The sequence below is a fragment of the Zonotrichia leucophrys genome, chromosome 17 (assembly GCF_028769735.1).
Source record: "Zonotrichia leucophrys gambelii isolate GWCS_2022_RI chromosome 17, RI_Zleu_2.0, whole genome shotgun sequence".
Lineage (NCBI taxonomy): Eukaryota > Metazoa > Chordata > Aves > Passeriformes > Passerellidae > Zonotrichia > Zonotrichia leucophrys.
In genome coordinates this window covers 1767386-1782590 of record NC_088186.1, presented here as the reverse complement: position 1 = coordinate 1782590, position 15205 = coordinate 1767386, and the positions used below count along the sequence as shown (strand labels likewise).

At 53.4% G+C, this 15205-nt stretch overlaps 1 protein-coding gene across 11 annotated transcripts in view; it reads left to right on the top strand.

Moving 5' to 3' along the window:
* The window catches only part of DAB2IP (DAB2 interacting protein), a 151665-nt gene extending 136460 nt beyond the window's left edge, over positions 1 to 15205 (top strand). For 9 of the 11 annotated variants that reach the window (XM_064728037.1, XM_064728039.1, XM_064728041.1 and 6 more), the window contains 8 exons: positions 2412 to 2648; positions 4118 to 4319; positions 4481 to 4659; positions 5784 to 6657; positions 8838 to 8990; positions 11861 to 12063; positions 12643 to 12730; positions 14126 to 15205. In XM_064728037.1, coding sequence (XP_064584107.1) covers positions 2412 to 2648; positions 4118 to 4319; positions 4481 to 4659; positions 5784 to 6657; positions 8838 to 8990; positions 11861 to 12063; positions 12643 to 12730; positions 14126 to 14293 — 2104 coding nt within the window. In that variant the 3' untranslated portion in view covers positions 14294 to 15205. The remainder of the gene's footprint in view (positions 1 to 2411; positions 2649 to 4117; positions 4320 to 4480; positions 4660 to 5783; positions 6658 to 8837; positions 8991 to 11860; positions 12064 to 12642; positions 12731 to 14125) is intronic. The other 2 variants (XM_064728038.1, XM_064728040.1) reach the window with 2 other exon arrangements.

Below are 15205 nucleotides of genomic sequence, written 5' to 3'. Positions count from 1 at the left end.
TGCTGGGCGATGGGAGCCCTTTGCCTCCTTGGCCCAAGGCCTGGTATGCAGCTGGAGGCATTTCCCACTTGTTTGTTCTCAGGGTGAAGGTTCTTGCTACTGGTTGGGACAGGCCCGAATCTCCCACGTGGGCTGGTGAGAGGCACTGGATCCTGAGGAGGTGCCTGTTTGGCACTGCTGTGCTGGGAGCCAGGAGTGCCTGGGTCTGTGACAGCTGCTGCCTGCAGAGGTGACCTCAAAGGGGAAAAAGATGGACTTGGGACTTTCTTTACTTGGAGAATGAAATAATTTATTTCTGCTTTTTGCTAGCATACCCAGTCTTTGGTCCTTATCATGAGAGAAGGAGCATTTTTGTCTCACTGCTGGATTTTCAGCCTTTCTGCTTAAAATCTGGGCTTAGTTTTTATTAATGTATTTAGTAGCAACACTGTTGTTGCAAAGCATCAACAAGGGATAATATTGGAGGAAGGAGGTCTTTGATAACAAGGATTTCTTGTTTTCTCTCCTCTCCTAACCATTGTGTTGAGGTCAGAAAACTTATTATAAATAATCTCCCAAGATATTGAGTGTGCTCTCCTGGAAGCCAGGAAGGGAACTGATCCTGCTCAGGGGGAGAGCAAGGAGCAAGAGGCTTGCTCAGGCTGCCATTATCTACCACAGGTACACAAAGGGCAGGTTCTTTGCAGGTATCCCATTCCTTATCCTTGGCCAATTAATAACTCTGACTGAGGAATGGTATTTACCTGCTCTCCCAGGAGGGATTCACCACTTTTAGTCAGCAGTGGATCATAATGGCTTGAATGAATGTCTTCCTAAAGATATCCAAAGCAGCACTCAAAGGTCACTCTAAAAATAGGCTTGAAAAGTGACCCAGGGAAAGTCAGGAGAGCACAGGAAGTTTGTTCCTCTCATGCTGCCTTTCCAAGGAGGGCTGGAGCAGCTGAGCTGCTGCTCTGAGTGGTTCCCCCCGAGTCCTTTGAGCTCAGCGGTTCCTGGGGATTAATTGGGCTGATGAGTGTTGGGATTGGCCAAGGTATCCCAAGAGCCAACGATCCCGCTTTAAATAGAGCACTGGAGAGTGTGTGCTCATCTGTGCAGAGAGTCAGGGAGAGGAAAGAGGTTCACAATAACCGAAAATTGTTATAATTATGACATAATTTGGACATCTGGAAAGTTTCAGTGTAAGCAGAATTTCAGCATGTGGAAGCTCGTTACTGGGAAGTTGGGTAATGAATTACGGGCCCGTTTGTCACATAAAGCCAACGATCCGGGTTCCATCCGCTGTGACACAATCAAACTTCCAGGGCTCAGCCTGTGACGGGAACGTGCGGGTGCTGCATCTCAGGGGTTGCTCTCCAGTCACTGCACAACCTGTCCTGATCATTCAAGCCTCAAATTGCTTAAAGGATTCTCCTGTTTCTGGGCAAATACCATGAAGTGAAAGGGTTTTGTCCAATTGTGTGGATCAAGCCAAAGACAGAATAGAATTAATCCAGCCAAAGACACTGGCTAATGTTATTTGTAGAGCTCAGGGTAAAAAAGCTCATGGGGGTGAAAGTGTGAATGCAGCACAGAGCAGAAGCTGAACAGGATGGCAGCATTTTCCAGGCACTTGCATGGAGTGTCATCGCTGTGTCAGAAGGTCAGATGGCCTGGAATGGAGCCTGACCCCCCCTCAGTTGCTGTGGTACCCCCACTGTCAGGGAACAGCTCTGGGTGTGACACAAGGATGGCGGTTCCTGGCCAGGGCACTGGGATCTGTGTGCCAGGGACACTGGGACCAGTGGCCAGCCCAGTGCCAGCCTGCTTGTGGGTGGGAGTCTCCAGCTGAATAAATAACACATGCTGGGAACAGGATGAGGTGGGAGCAGGGAGCTGGGGAGGGCCGAGCAGGAACAGGCAGCAGCTCTCCAGAGATAAGGGCTGCTGCAGTGAGCGTCTGCTGGCCCCCAGGGAATTCTGGCATCCGGGAAAGGCAGGCTGAGGTCTGTGCAGCTACAAGGCTGGAGTAACTCCGCTGGGGCTCTGTGTTTGTACTAGGCACAGTGGGATTTGATCCAGGTGCTTGAACAGGAGTATTACAGTTTACACAGCCCCCCTGCAAGCTCCAGCTGTGCCAGAGATTCCAGTGCTGCTGGTGATCCTTCAGGCGATGCTCTCCTTGCTGGCTAAGCTTCCTCCAGCTCAGAGTACCCCATGGCACAGCCACTGAGTGCTGAAGAGCTTCTGTGCACAGTTTGTTTCATATCCCAGTCTCCCCAGTTTTCTGGGATCTTGGCATCCAGCATCAGGTCCAAGAGAAGCTGCTTCTCTCACAACTTTACAAAGCAGCTTTGCTTTTTCCCCTAGGTGGTTTCAGACTCCTGACACTCCAGCCCTGACAGACACTGCCTGTCCTTGTGTCATTTCAGCGTCTTCCCAAGAGAGCTCAAAGAAGTTTTTGCCTCGTGGAGACAGGAGTGCAGCAACCGAGGCCGGCCCGACATCAGCGAGCGGCTGATCAGCGCCTCGCTGTTCCTGCGCTTCCTGTGCCCGGCCATCATGTCCCCGTCCCTGTTCAGCCTGCTCCAGGAGTACCCCGACGACCGCACCGCGCGCACCCTGACCCTCATCGCCAAGGTCACCCAGAACCTCGCCAACTTTGCCAAGTAAGCCAGGCTGTGGGCAGGGCAGGGCTGGGGAGGGACAGACTCCGGCTGCGTGGGCAGAGCCACGGCGCCAGCACAGAGTCCCACGCTTGGCCACTCCTCCTCGCTGGAAAGGGCCTGTTTGCTTCCTGTTGGCTTTTTCCCCACATCTCTCTGGGACTTGTTCCCTCGCTGTCAGGTCAGGGAGATCATTCAAGTTTCCAAAACAGGACATGTTTTATGAGCAGGAAAACAGGCTGTTTTGACCACGTGGACAAGCAGCGGGGGTGGCAGTGGGGACTTTGTCCTATGATATCCTGCAGATGCAGGACCAGAACCTGATCAGCAGCAGTGATGTGCTCGGCTCAGGAACTGTTCCATCCCTCCTTTGAGCTCTGGGACCTTCCCTGCTATTAAAATGCAGCTGATTGAACTGGGAAGGGCTGAAAACAGAGACACCATCAATTTCTAACTAAGCCCATTGGTTTGATGGAAACAAAGCGAGAGATTTCTGAAAATCTTTCCACTGGCTGTAGCTCTGAGCTACTTATCCTGAGCTCTGATAACAAAATGATGAGCTTTCTGAAACATGAATGGACAGTTTCTATCTAAAGCTCCTTAGATCTGGAAACTGGCTTAGTGCTCACACTCACAGTCAGCGACGCACAGGCGCGCCTGCGGACACCGGCAGGAGATGTACAAGTGTGTTACACTAGATGACAGAAATTCTCTGTATTCCTGACCAATCCCTAACTAAAGGGTTTTCATGTTTCCAGCACTTTGCAGGAAAGGCTCTTTAACTAAGCTGACATTAGTCAAGCTGAAGTGATCAAGCCAAGCTGTCCTGTGCATGGCACTGGGCCAGGCCTGTCCCATGGAACCGCTGGCACAGCACCAGCTGCTGCCAGGACAGTCCAAGCACGAGGCCCTCCCTGTTGTGCTCTAAATCAGACAAAATGCTGAGGGTGAAGAGCTTGGAGGGCAGAAGGAGGTGGCAAGAAGCCTGAGGGGACAATGGGGCTGGCCCAGCTTGCAGGGGTGGCTCTCCAGGGTGATCCCAGAGCAGTTGTGCTGGCATTGCTGGAGAGTGCAGGATTCCTGCCCCCATCTGTCACTGGGCTCCAGTCAGCTGAGGGTGATTGCTGTGACAGCATCTTGATTTCCAGTGACAGGTCCTGTTTCTGGAGGCTGTGCCCTGACCCAGCAGTCAGACACTGGGTTACCAAGAACTCCTTTGTTTCTCCTGCTTTCACCTTTGTTCCTGATGTGCAGATCCCACACTGATGAGGGCTTAGTTGGATCAGGCTGGGGTTAATTTTGGTTCCACGGTCAGTGAGGTGTCCCAGGTGCCTGCTCACAGCCCAGGGATCCCAAAGGCTTGGAAGGGTTGAGGTGGCAGAGGAAGGTTCTTAGCTGTGTTGTACCTCCCCTTTCCAAGGACTGCAGTTTTTTTCCTGATTTAGCTGAAATCTGTGTTGCTCTCTCAATAGGTTTGGCAGCAAAGAGGAATACATGTCCTTTATGAATCAGTTCCTGGAACATGAATGGACTAACATGCAGAGATTTCTCCTGGAGATTTCCAATCCTGAAACCATCTCAAACACAGCTGGCTTTGAGGGCTACATTGACCTGGGCCGGGAACTGTCCACATTGCACTCACTACTCTGGGAAGTCATTTCCCAGCTGGAGCAGGTATCCAGGGGATGGCAGGGGCAGCTTTGGGGATGGGAAATGATGGAGAAAATGGTGTTCATGTGATTCTCTGAAGAGACTCTCCAGCAACTGGCAAAGCCCATAGCTCTCTAGCAAAAAGCACAAGATGGTGGTGGTAATTGTTCTCTCTTTCTGCCCAGGGCACTGCCACCAAACTGGGGCCTCTGCCCCGGATCCTGCGGGACGTCAACGCCGCGCTCAGTAACCCGGCCTGCGTGCAGGTGTCGGTCACGGCCGAGCACGCCGCCTCCACACCCAGTGCTGGCAACAGCATCTCTGCAGGGCTGCAGAAAATGGTCATAGAGAATGACTTATCTGGGTAAGAGACCAGCGGGGCCTGGCCACACACAGGGACACGCGGGACAGGCAGGACAGGGTGCAGCTGATCCACTGACCAGGCTCTCCCATTGCAGAAGCGGTGCTGGATGTAGTTCACTGCTCAGCGGTGATTCACACACACAGTCACCCACATACTTTCTGGCCTGATTAAGTAAGGAGCTTCATTCATGGGGAGGATGAGGCTTTTGCAAACCTCTAATATTTCTGTTTGTGGAAAATGAAATGGAGCCCACACAAACGGAAAGCCTGTGCTAGTAAAATAGTTTGTAAGTGGAAACTGCATAATATTTAACAGTTTAATTAGGAATGAAAGGCAGCAATGGCACTGGACTTGCTCTAATCAGAGCTTTCATCTCTAGTGCCTCCCAGCATGAGGTGCAATTATTTAAATCCAATGCTATGGAGGATCTCTGACAATATGCTTCCCCTCCAATACTTGCTTACAATGCACCATCTTTGATCAGCAGAATATTCACATGAAGCTACTGCAAAGCTCTTTCTTCCTATCCCCAAGAAATCAATATTGCATGAATGTGCATTGCAGCAGGAGTGGGGGGATAACCTTCAGCTGCCAGGCTTTAGCTCTGCTGTGTGAGCACTCACTGACCTGGGAGGCCTGGTGTGGACCTGGCTCCTACAGTGTTCTGTGCTGTCCAGATCCTTGCCAGTGTGCCCGCAGGAGCTTGCTGCCCAGGTACAGAGCAGGCACATGAACTGGCATGGAGACAGCCTCCTTTGGGAGCAGGAAGGGTGCCACACACTGACCCAGAGCAGAGCAGCCCCCAGGAGTGTCCCTGAGCCTCATGACAGTGCAGTGCCCTGCGTGCACACACTGCCCTCACTCACCTGCCCTCACCTGCCCGTTCCCAGGCCAGCCCGGGGCTCCACAGCACCCTCCCCACTCCTCACGCTGTCCCTGGCTGAGCCAGCCCTGTCCCTGCTCCTGCCAGGGCTGGGTCCTGTCTCTGTCCCCATCCCTGTCCCACACAGCTGCGCCACCCTGATTTCTGAGTGATTTCGTTTTCCTGCTCCGGTGCAGCATTCACAACTCTTCTTTTTTGTTTTGTTTTCCTCTCCTCTTCTTACGCACTGACTTCCCCGCAGTCTGATAGATTTCACACGGTTACCATCTCCAACCCCTGAAAACAAGGACTTGTTTTTTGTCACAAGGTCTGCTGGGGCCCAGCCCTCGCCTGCCCGAAGCTCCAGTTACTCAGAGGCCAATGAGCCCGACGTGCAGATGTCTAATGGCAGCAAGAGTTTGTCCATGGTGGACTTGCAGGACAATCGGCTCTTGGACAGCGGGGCCAACGCGCCCGGCACAGCCGACTCGCTCAATGACAGTCAGTCGTCCCTGGGGCAGTTGCAGGGCGTTTGGAGCACACGGACTCAGCAGAACAGCGTGACGGGCATGGCCACCGTGCGCCGGGTGGGCCAGACCCCCACCACGCCGAGCGGCGAGAGCGCGCCCGGCCGGCCGCAGCTGCTGGCGCCGCTGTCCTTCCAGAACCCCGTGTACCAGATGGCCGCCGGGCTGCCGCTGTCCCCCCGCGGCCTGGGCGACTCCGGCTCCGAGTGCCACAGCTCGCTCAGCTCCCACAGCAACAGCGAGGAGCTGACGGCCAACAAGCACGGCTTCGCCGGCCCCGCCGCCAGCGAGGACTTCTCGCGCCGGCCGGGGGAGCTGGCGCGGCGGCAGCTGTCGCTGACCGAGAAGGGCGGCCAGCCCACGATGCCGCGGCAGAACAGCGCGGGGCCGCAGCGCCGCATCGACCAGCCGCCCCCGCCGCCGCCGCCCGTCAGCCGCGGCCGCACGCCGCCCTCCCTGCTGAACACGGTGCAGTACCAGCGACCTTCCAGCGGCAGCATGATGTCCTCATCGCCCGACTGGCCTGGCAGCGGGGCGCGGCTCCGGCAGCAGTCCTCCTCCTCCAAGGGTGACAGCCCCGAGATGAAGCAGCGCACCATGCACAAACAGGTGAGTTCGGGCTGTCCAGGCCCTGGCACTGAAGGGGCCAGGTGGGGTTAGCCCATGGAGATTGCTGCCATGGGAGGGGATGTGGCTCTGAACTGCCACATCAGTGCCAACCCCATAGTGGCATCACATGTGGGGACGTACCTCGGCTCTGGCACCTCTGGCCGAGACAGAGGCCCTTCAGGGACAGGAACACAGCAGCGTCCACTCCCGGTGTCCCTCTGCCTCGTGGCACACTGGAGCATGATGGTGGTAGGTGGCAGAGGCTCGAGGGCAATGGCAGCCACGCCGCTGTCCTGCGCTACCATCTTGTCACTGCTTTGCCTGTCCATGCCCAGGCTCTCATCCCATGCCATAGCCAACCCTGTGCCATCCCCCAGGCTCGGAACAGACCCTGATCTCCTGTACCTGAGAGCCTCCCTGCTGCTGCTCCCATCCCAGGGATCCAGGGCACTCCTGCACATTCCTGTTTGCTCTGTGAGACCCTCCCGTAGGAGCAGGGAGGAAGGAGCCCAGAGCGATGTTCCTGCTGGGATCCCAGTCCCAGACCATGTGCTGGGCTGCACAGAATTCCACCCCACTGTCCGTGGAGGTAAAATGGAAGGCAGTAGGTCACAGGCCTAAGGCCCTGTGGATGTCCTGCCATGGACAAATGGTTTTTATAGTGCTCATTTATTCACTCTACATTTCAAAACCAGCCCTACAGAACATAATCACAGTAAGAGCTCTGTGCCTAAAGAAGAGTTTTTAAAGAAAAGCAAACACAGAGACTGGACAAGCAGCAAGAGCCCACTGCACCCAGACCCTGAGTTAGCTCAGACCCTTCTCCAGCCCTCAGTGTTGCTGTGTGTGCCTCTCTCACACAGCAGCTGTGGAGCCTGGTCAGTGCTGCCCATGGAAGGTTGTTCATGCTCCCATCTGGGGCCGCTCTGTGATTCCGGTATCGATCCGTAAGCGCCGGCATTAGCAGCAGCAGCCTCTGTGTGACACAATCAATGCTCATTAGGGACAGAGGGCACAGAGCTGTGCAAGGAACAGAGGCCTGGATGTAGCAGGGTTTCTCCCAGAAAAACAAGAATTCTCCAGGTGGCCATCAGAAGGCTCTGGCCAGGTTCTCTTCACAGAAGATTCCTCCACCCACACCTGTGGTCTTCACAAAGCTTTTCTTCAGACTTGAAAGTCTCAGAATGCCTCTCCCACCCTCACTCTGCACGTTTTATTTGCATATTGGCAGCATGAAGATGTAGCCACCAATGCTCATGAGCCAAGTCTGATGCTTCTCAGTCATAATTCTGGAGGTAGAAGACCAGACTGGAAGATGGCATGGGAAAGCCCCTGACCCCAATGAGGAAATGAAACCATTCCCCACTCCTTCTGACACAGAACCTCCTGTTCTGCTGCCCTACAGTGACTGGGTTTCTAGATCCAGAGGCTGGAACGATGGAGAAGGTTTCTGACATTTCTGATTTGTTAACTTGAATTCTCAAGTCATTAACTTGAATGACCAAGGCATGCAGATCCCATGTGTTCATCTCACTGTTTACTGCAGCTTATAACAAGGCAGGATGGAAGGAAAATAGCTGAAGAGTGACTTCCTTGTGTTGTGGTTGGAAAATATTTAGGCAGTGGCACTGGCAGTCCCTGCCCAGGCCAGGACTGAAAGCAGCAGACGTGGCTGTAGCTCACTGACCATGGAACATCACAAGTAAGTGATACTGAGCATTCAGACCTCTTCAGCATCCTCAGTGCAGCCTTGGCTGAAAAGAAACTTTTCTTCTCCAAGAAGGCACCTGCACAGTCATAAGGAGAGTTTCAGTTTTCAGATCTTGTTTTATGAAATCCATGGAAGCAAAGATGGCTCATAACAAGATGAAGATTTGACAGAACTTTGCTCATGGAGTGAAAATACCACATCTAGCCACTCTGCTCACCTGCAGGATCTGCTCAGACACCGGGGCCATGACTTGGAGCAGGTTCCACTGCTTGACCCAAAATAATGTCCATCTGCAGAACAGGAGTTGTTCCTGCTCCAGCCCCAGCTGCTCTGGTAGCTCAGCCTGGCTCGTTGCTGTCTGAGCAGCATGGGAGAGGGTCTGCTTGGAAGGAAACTCTCTCTCCAGCTTCATGACCATTTGTGTTACAGGTTTTTCTTTTGTCATGGTTGTATCATTGTTTCATTGTAGGCCCCTTCTCCTGTGAACCCCAATGCCCTGGACCGCACTGCTGCTTGGCTTTTGAATATGAACATGCAGTTTTTAGAAGATGAAAGCATTGACCCAGATTCCAAGCACAGGGATAAGCTCAGGAATAAGGACGAGCTCAGCCAAGCAGAAAAGGTAAAACCTGATTGGATTGAAACAAGTTTCTGAATAGAGAGAGGATTTCCTTGAATGTTATCCCCTGAGCACCCTGGGGAGAAGGTGGGCTGTGTGCAGGTCCCTGTGCAGCAGAGGGGCCAGGTTGCTCCCTGTCCTACTCGGCCTCCCAGGGAACTTGTGGGGAACGTTTGGGAGGCTTTCACACCCTCAGTGACTGGAGTCACCTTCTGATGAAAGCAAGTAAGAAACACAGGAGCCAGGAATCGAGTGCTGATGCTGCCCTAAAACAAATTCTGCAGCCAGCCAGTGCCTCTCACTCTCCCCATTCCAAGTCACCCAGCTGCTGGGAAGAAAGATTAAAAAAGGGATTTAGCACACCTGTAACAGACATGGAGTAAGGCACAGGCAGCCTCCTGCCTCACAGCAGGAACATGGAGCAGGAAGCAGCTTCCATGTCAAAAAGCTGTTCACAGACCTAAAATTAAGTCCAAATTTTGGTCTCAGAGACAGCACTGGTGCCTGGGGTGACTTTGTGGCACTTCCACAAGGTTATGGCAGTGTCACACACATCAGGACCTGGCCAGTCCAGGGGTCTGCCAGGAAGCCACGTGCAGAGTATTCAGTCTTGGCCCCTGGGCACACAGAGGCTCTGTGCCTCTGAAGCAGAGGGGTGCTGCTCCCTTCCCCTCCTTCCTGGGCAAGTCTGGGGTGGGAAAAGCTGGGAAGTGACAAAGTAGGCCTGGCAAGGATGAAAAAGAGGGATAAAAATGAGGATCCAACAGTCAGAATCTGGGAAAATCCCATCTTTGCTAATTGCTGCTTCTGCAGGGTTCTTTCTCAGCAGCCTGGCTCTGCCAGGATTGTGGCAGTTGAGCATCAAGAGCATTTGGGATGTTTCCTCAATGTGCTTCTCTTCTATCACACCAGCACTGCAGACATCATCCCTCCCTCAGCCCTTACTCTGTTTCCCAGCACAGACGTGTCTCTGGCTTCGTTCCAGTAGCCTTCCTGTGCTCATTCTGCTGTGCTGTGTCATTTGGGGGCTGTCACCTCTTAAACCCCAGGAAAATGCTGAGGGCAGGTGGTGTAGGAGCCAGGAGGTCCAAGGCAGCAGCTCCCAGCTGCCCCAGGAAGATCAGGGCAGTTTTGTGGGTTCCGCCCATGCTGCCTGGGCACAGTGGTGGCGTTACAAACTCTGATGGCACTGCAGCATCCCCAGTGCCTGCCCCAAGCCCAGCAGGAGCCCCCCCAGGCTGTCTCATTGCCATGCAGCATCTTCCCTTACTCTGCTGTCCCATCAGTCACTGACATTCAAGATCACCATTAGCATAACCTCTCTCCCCATCACTGTAAGACCCGAATGGTAACTGAGAATGAGACAAGTGTTCTAGAGACAGGAGCGACTCCTTCGGGCTCTGAGGCCTCTCCTGCTCTCCTCTGAGCTCACTTACGCTGCTCCTATTTTAAGGCTAGGGTAGGTATTTAATCTTTCCTGTTCAAGCAACTCCCTGCTGTCTGACTTTAGTGCTACTGTGCAGCTTTGTTCCCTCATTGCTTCAGGTTCCATGTGCAAGCCCTGCCGTTGCTGTGCTGCAGTAAGAGCTTTGCTAAAGGAAAACCACCTCGCTCCAGTACTTTTGCAGTTCAGGAAACCATCAGCTTGCTAAGTTTTCAATCCTCTGGAGCTGCAGTTATTTTTGCAGTGCAGTGCTGTAAAAGTATTTGCAGTTATTTTTGAGTGGGGTGCTGGTCAGTCCCCAGCAGCAGCCTGGCTGCCCTCCCCTCTCCCTAGGGCTGCTCTGGAGTCCCACAGTCCAGGAGGACTCTCAGAGCTGGGACATGACCCAGCCCATCATTGCAGGGCCTACCCAGCTATGATGGCCAAAGGGGAAAGGCCAAGTCAAGACACAACAGAGTGCACTTCTCTCAGTTCATTAATTGGAGCTTTAACAGCCTTCATGACTCAGATCGAAGCCTTTTTTCTGTATCTGATTTAAAAGCAACGTGCTACATTATCAGCTGCATGTTAATTATTCTAAAGTTATTGCAGTTGAGATGCTTTTTTAAAAGACTATGTCCAAATAATTTTTTGAAATTAAAGCAGTTTTCTTGTGCACACACTCACTGGATTTTCCTTTAGCAAAGCAAGTTTACTGAATGCTGTGCTGCCGCAATAGCTGAACCCAGTTTTACCGAGTTCAAAAGCTCTTAATATTTTTAATTGCTTTATGTAATTCTGCTGCTGATTTATAGCTTCACCCAAATGAACAGTACAACTGTGGGGTCTTGGCTTCATGCAGCAGCTCTTCTTGGACTGAACCCTGGTTTGATGTCTGAGTTAAATGCTGGGCCCCAGAAGGGAGCAGTGCTCTGTGCCCTGCTCAGCCAGCACGGTGCCCTCGGCTCGATGAAGGGTGCTGAGACCGCAGTGTCCTGCATTTGTCACTGCCCCTCGTGCCTGGCACCCAGCCCAAAGCCCCCCCGTTTATTGCTGCAGACTGAAGAGCTCCTGCGTGAACCCCAAACCCCGCGCTGCAGCCTCCCTGCCTGTGCGAGCCCCGCGCTGGCAGTGTGAGAAGCTGCCGCCGCCTTTGCCAGGCCCGCTCTAACCTGCATTTCCCCTGTGAAATGCCAGACTCTGCTAACTGCCCACTCTGTGCACCTGCCAGCGAGCTGCCCGCCCCGCGGACCCGGCATCGCCCCCGGCGCCGCGGACGAGACGGAAGAGGAGGTGTCGGCGAGCGGGGTGTCTGATACGGGTTTGCAGCTCTAGTCTGATACACGGACAGGGGCTGAGCGGGCTTGGGGGAAAGCCTGGCCAGGGCAGACCCTACGAGGTAACGTGCCACGTGTGTTCTCTCCTCCTGTGTCTGTCCCTGCGCCCTCAGTACCAGCAGGACCTGGTGGTGCTGCAGGACAAGCTCCGCATCTCCAACAAGAAGCTGGAGGAATATGAGACTCGCTTCAAATGCCAGGAGGAGACCACGCAGAAGCTGGTGCTGGAGTACCAGGCCAGGCTGGAGGAGAGCGAGGAGCGGCTCCGGAGGCAGCAGGAGGATAAGGAGATCCAGATGAAGGGCATCATCAGCAGGTACAGGGAGATGGAGTGCTGGGGATGGCAGTAGGGCAGGGCAGCCTGGCTGGCATTAGAGCTCACCCCTTCTCAGGAGAGTCAGGATTCTTTGGAGGTGCAGGCAGGTTTCACATATGGGTTTTCCCCTCAGTGTTACCTGGGACAAGGAGAACCCCGATGTTTTCCTGATGCACAAAGGCAGAACTTCAGGAGGGGAGAGTTTGGAGGCTCTGGCAGGCTTGTTCTGTTCATATAGCTATGGCTCTCATCACCATCTCTTACCTGTAACTCTAAATCCCTTTCTCCCACCCAGTGGGAAGTGGTTTACACTGGTCCAGGGCTGTTTCAGTGCAGCAGGTTTCACCTTTACCTGAGCCAAGCCCACTTAGTCCTTTCAGTCAGCCCTCACCACTGGGTCAGCCTTTGCTGTGCTGTCACTTCAGCTTTGGGGCTCCCTGCTAGAAGGAGCTCCTGGGAAGAGTGAGAGTCAAGAAAAAAAGCTTGGTTTGTGGATAAGAGAAGGCAGAGTGTGAGTGTAATACCTGGGTTTAGCAGAGCCCAGCCAATGTAATTTTTCCTTGTGTGCTCGGCTCCCAGACTGATGTCGGTTGAGGAGGAGTTAAAGAAGGACCACGCTGAAATGCAGGCTGCTGTGGATTCCAAGCAGAAGATCATTGATGCACAGGTGAGTGCCCCGTGCCAAAGGCTGCTGAGGACACGGTGGCTGTCACAGCTGTGTGCAGCCGTGGAGCGTGGCACAGAGGGCGTGGGGTGGCAGTCCGGGGAGGGACCATGCCCACAACTTAGTGAAAGGATCCCATCCCCTGGAGCATTGCTTGGTGCTTCATGTCCCAGTAATGCCTGGGTCATCAGAACCTGGACACAAGGAACACACAGCCTGCCCACAGCCAAGCCTTTGGATTGTGATTTGCAGGATTGGGAAGCTCAGGTACTGCAATCAGTAACAGTGGAAGAGGAGCATCACATGATGGATGCAAAACACTGTGCTTGGAAAAGAGAATATAAAAATACAGCCCATAATCTTTTAGGTTGTCTAACAGAGACACCATGTCCTCACCAACCAGGCCTCCCTACAGCTTGTGGCTTGGAAGTGATAGTATATTCTGGCCTTACACTTAACAACCCTATTGATCGCTGCTTGGGACTAATTCACTGTAGAGCTAATTAAAAAGAAGACAGTAGTAATTTTGTAAAAAAAACCCAGCTTTTCTGGGGAGGAATTTGTTCAAAGCTGCTAAATCATCCATCCTGTTCTGTTCCACACTCCAGCAGAACCGAGCAGAACCTGGGTGTCCCTAAGGTGCCAGTGGTGGTACCTGCAGCCTCCCAGCAGCTCTGGGACCTCCCCCTGTCCCCTGCACCTTGTGGGGTACATGTGAGGCTCTGCCCCTGCACGCTCTCTGCTCTTCTCTTTCGGTCACCTCAGGCTGTACATGTGTTGGACGTGTTCATTGCTGCACTCAGAGTTACACACAAGCAACTGCTGTGTCCCTGAGCTGGTTCTGTTCTTCTGCTCGTGGCAGTCATAGGAAGATGACATTTGTTCAGTGTCACAAAGAACAGGAGGGGTAGAATCAGGCTGCAACTTGGAAGCTCTTGCTCTCATCCTTACAATGCTGTAATCAGTGAGAGCTGCCATCAAAGACAGCCTGGGAGGCTACAAGTCATTTAAACTATTAATTTATACTAATTAAATACTGACAGGAATACTATCTTGGGAGAGTTTGGGTTTAGAAATGGAATCCTACCATATTTTGTAACAGCTGAGTTAGAACAAACAGTACAGTGTATAACTGAATAATTAGAGCAACTGCGTTACCTCCATTTTCATCAAGATGCTGAAATAAATGTAGCTCACATTGCACAGGCAGGGGATATTTGTAGCCCTGCAGATTTCAAAAAGTGCTGTGTAGCACTTAAACCTCCCCTCCGCCCCCAGGAATGCCAAAGAGAAAGGTCCTGGTCCAAAAGGCCTCGGGGTCACTGTCCTGGGCCGACATCCCAGAGGGACAGGGCTCGTTCCTTCCCACTGACCGTGCCCTCTGCCGTTTGCTTGCAGGAGAAACGCATTGCTTCCCTGGATGCTGCCAACGCACGGCTAATGAGTGCCCTCACTCAGCTGAAAGAGAGGTACAGCATGCAGACACGTAATGGGATCTCCCCCACAAACCCAACTAAATTGCAGATTACAGAGAATGGAGAATTCAGAAACAGCAGTAATTGTTAACGCGCGGAGGGCGCTGCCGCAGGAGAGGCCTGGCCGGAGGGACCGTGCGCAGCAGGCGTGAGCCGCGGCTTCAGAGAACGGCTGCTCCCCGAGCACCAGCTCCTTACTGCGGACGGCGCCGACTGACCCTGCTGGGAGATGTCCTGCCAGCACTTTGAGGGACGGGAATGTCGAGTGTGAGATGAGTGGCATAAGGAAATAACATATATCTGAGAATCGCTGTCACTGGTGGATTTGAGTCAGTGTTTAATGTTCAAACAAAAGTAACCTTTTCCTTCTAAACTGCCCAAAGGATATGCCTCACCCCTCCCAGCAAGGAGTAACGTCCTTGTCATGCAGTAAGCGAAGTAAAGGGAGCTGGGCAGAGCCTGCAGCAGGCAGGGGCCCAGTAGGTCCAGTTCCAGTGTGCTGCTGGATGTAGCGTCCGAGGGGCGGCAGCAAGGCCTGGCCCGCTCCTCCTGTGACTCTCCCCGAGCACAGCCCTCCCAAAGTGAACCCCAGCCGAGCCCAGCATCCTTCCTGGGGGCTCTAGTGAGGCTGCTGACTTTCACAGCATCCACAGGGCATTTATGCAGCTAATTAGTGTTTGATTAACTCCGCCCATCCAGGGAGCACAGTGCAGATGGAAGGTCAGGCGGTGTGGTGGCCAAAGGGGGGCTGTGTGGGGAGCCCCCGTGGCAGGGGGGCAGGACTGGTGCTGCTGGGGGTCCCTGGGCAGCCCAGGGGCACAGAGCAAGGCCAAGGATGTGGCACAGGAGTGGAGGGAGGAGCTGGCACCTGGTGAATGGCAACTCGATTCCTTTGGACAGCTTCTGCTCTCTCACAAATAAAGGGGAAGAGTTTTGTAAGCAATAGCCCCAGGCATTGTCCCACGCACACTTCCTGCCACAGAATAAAGTGAATGTTGCCTGA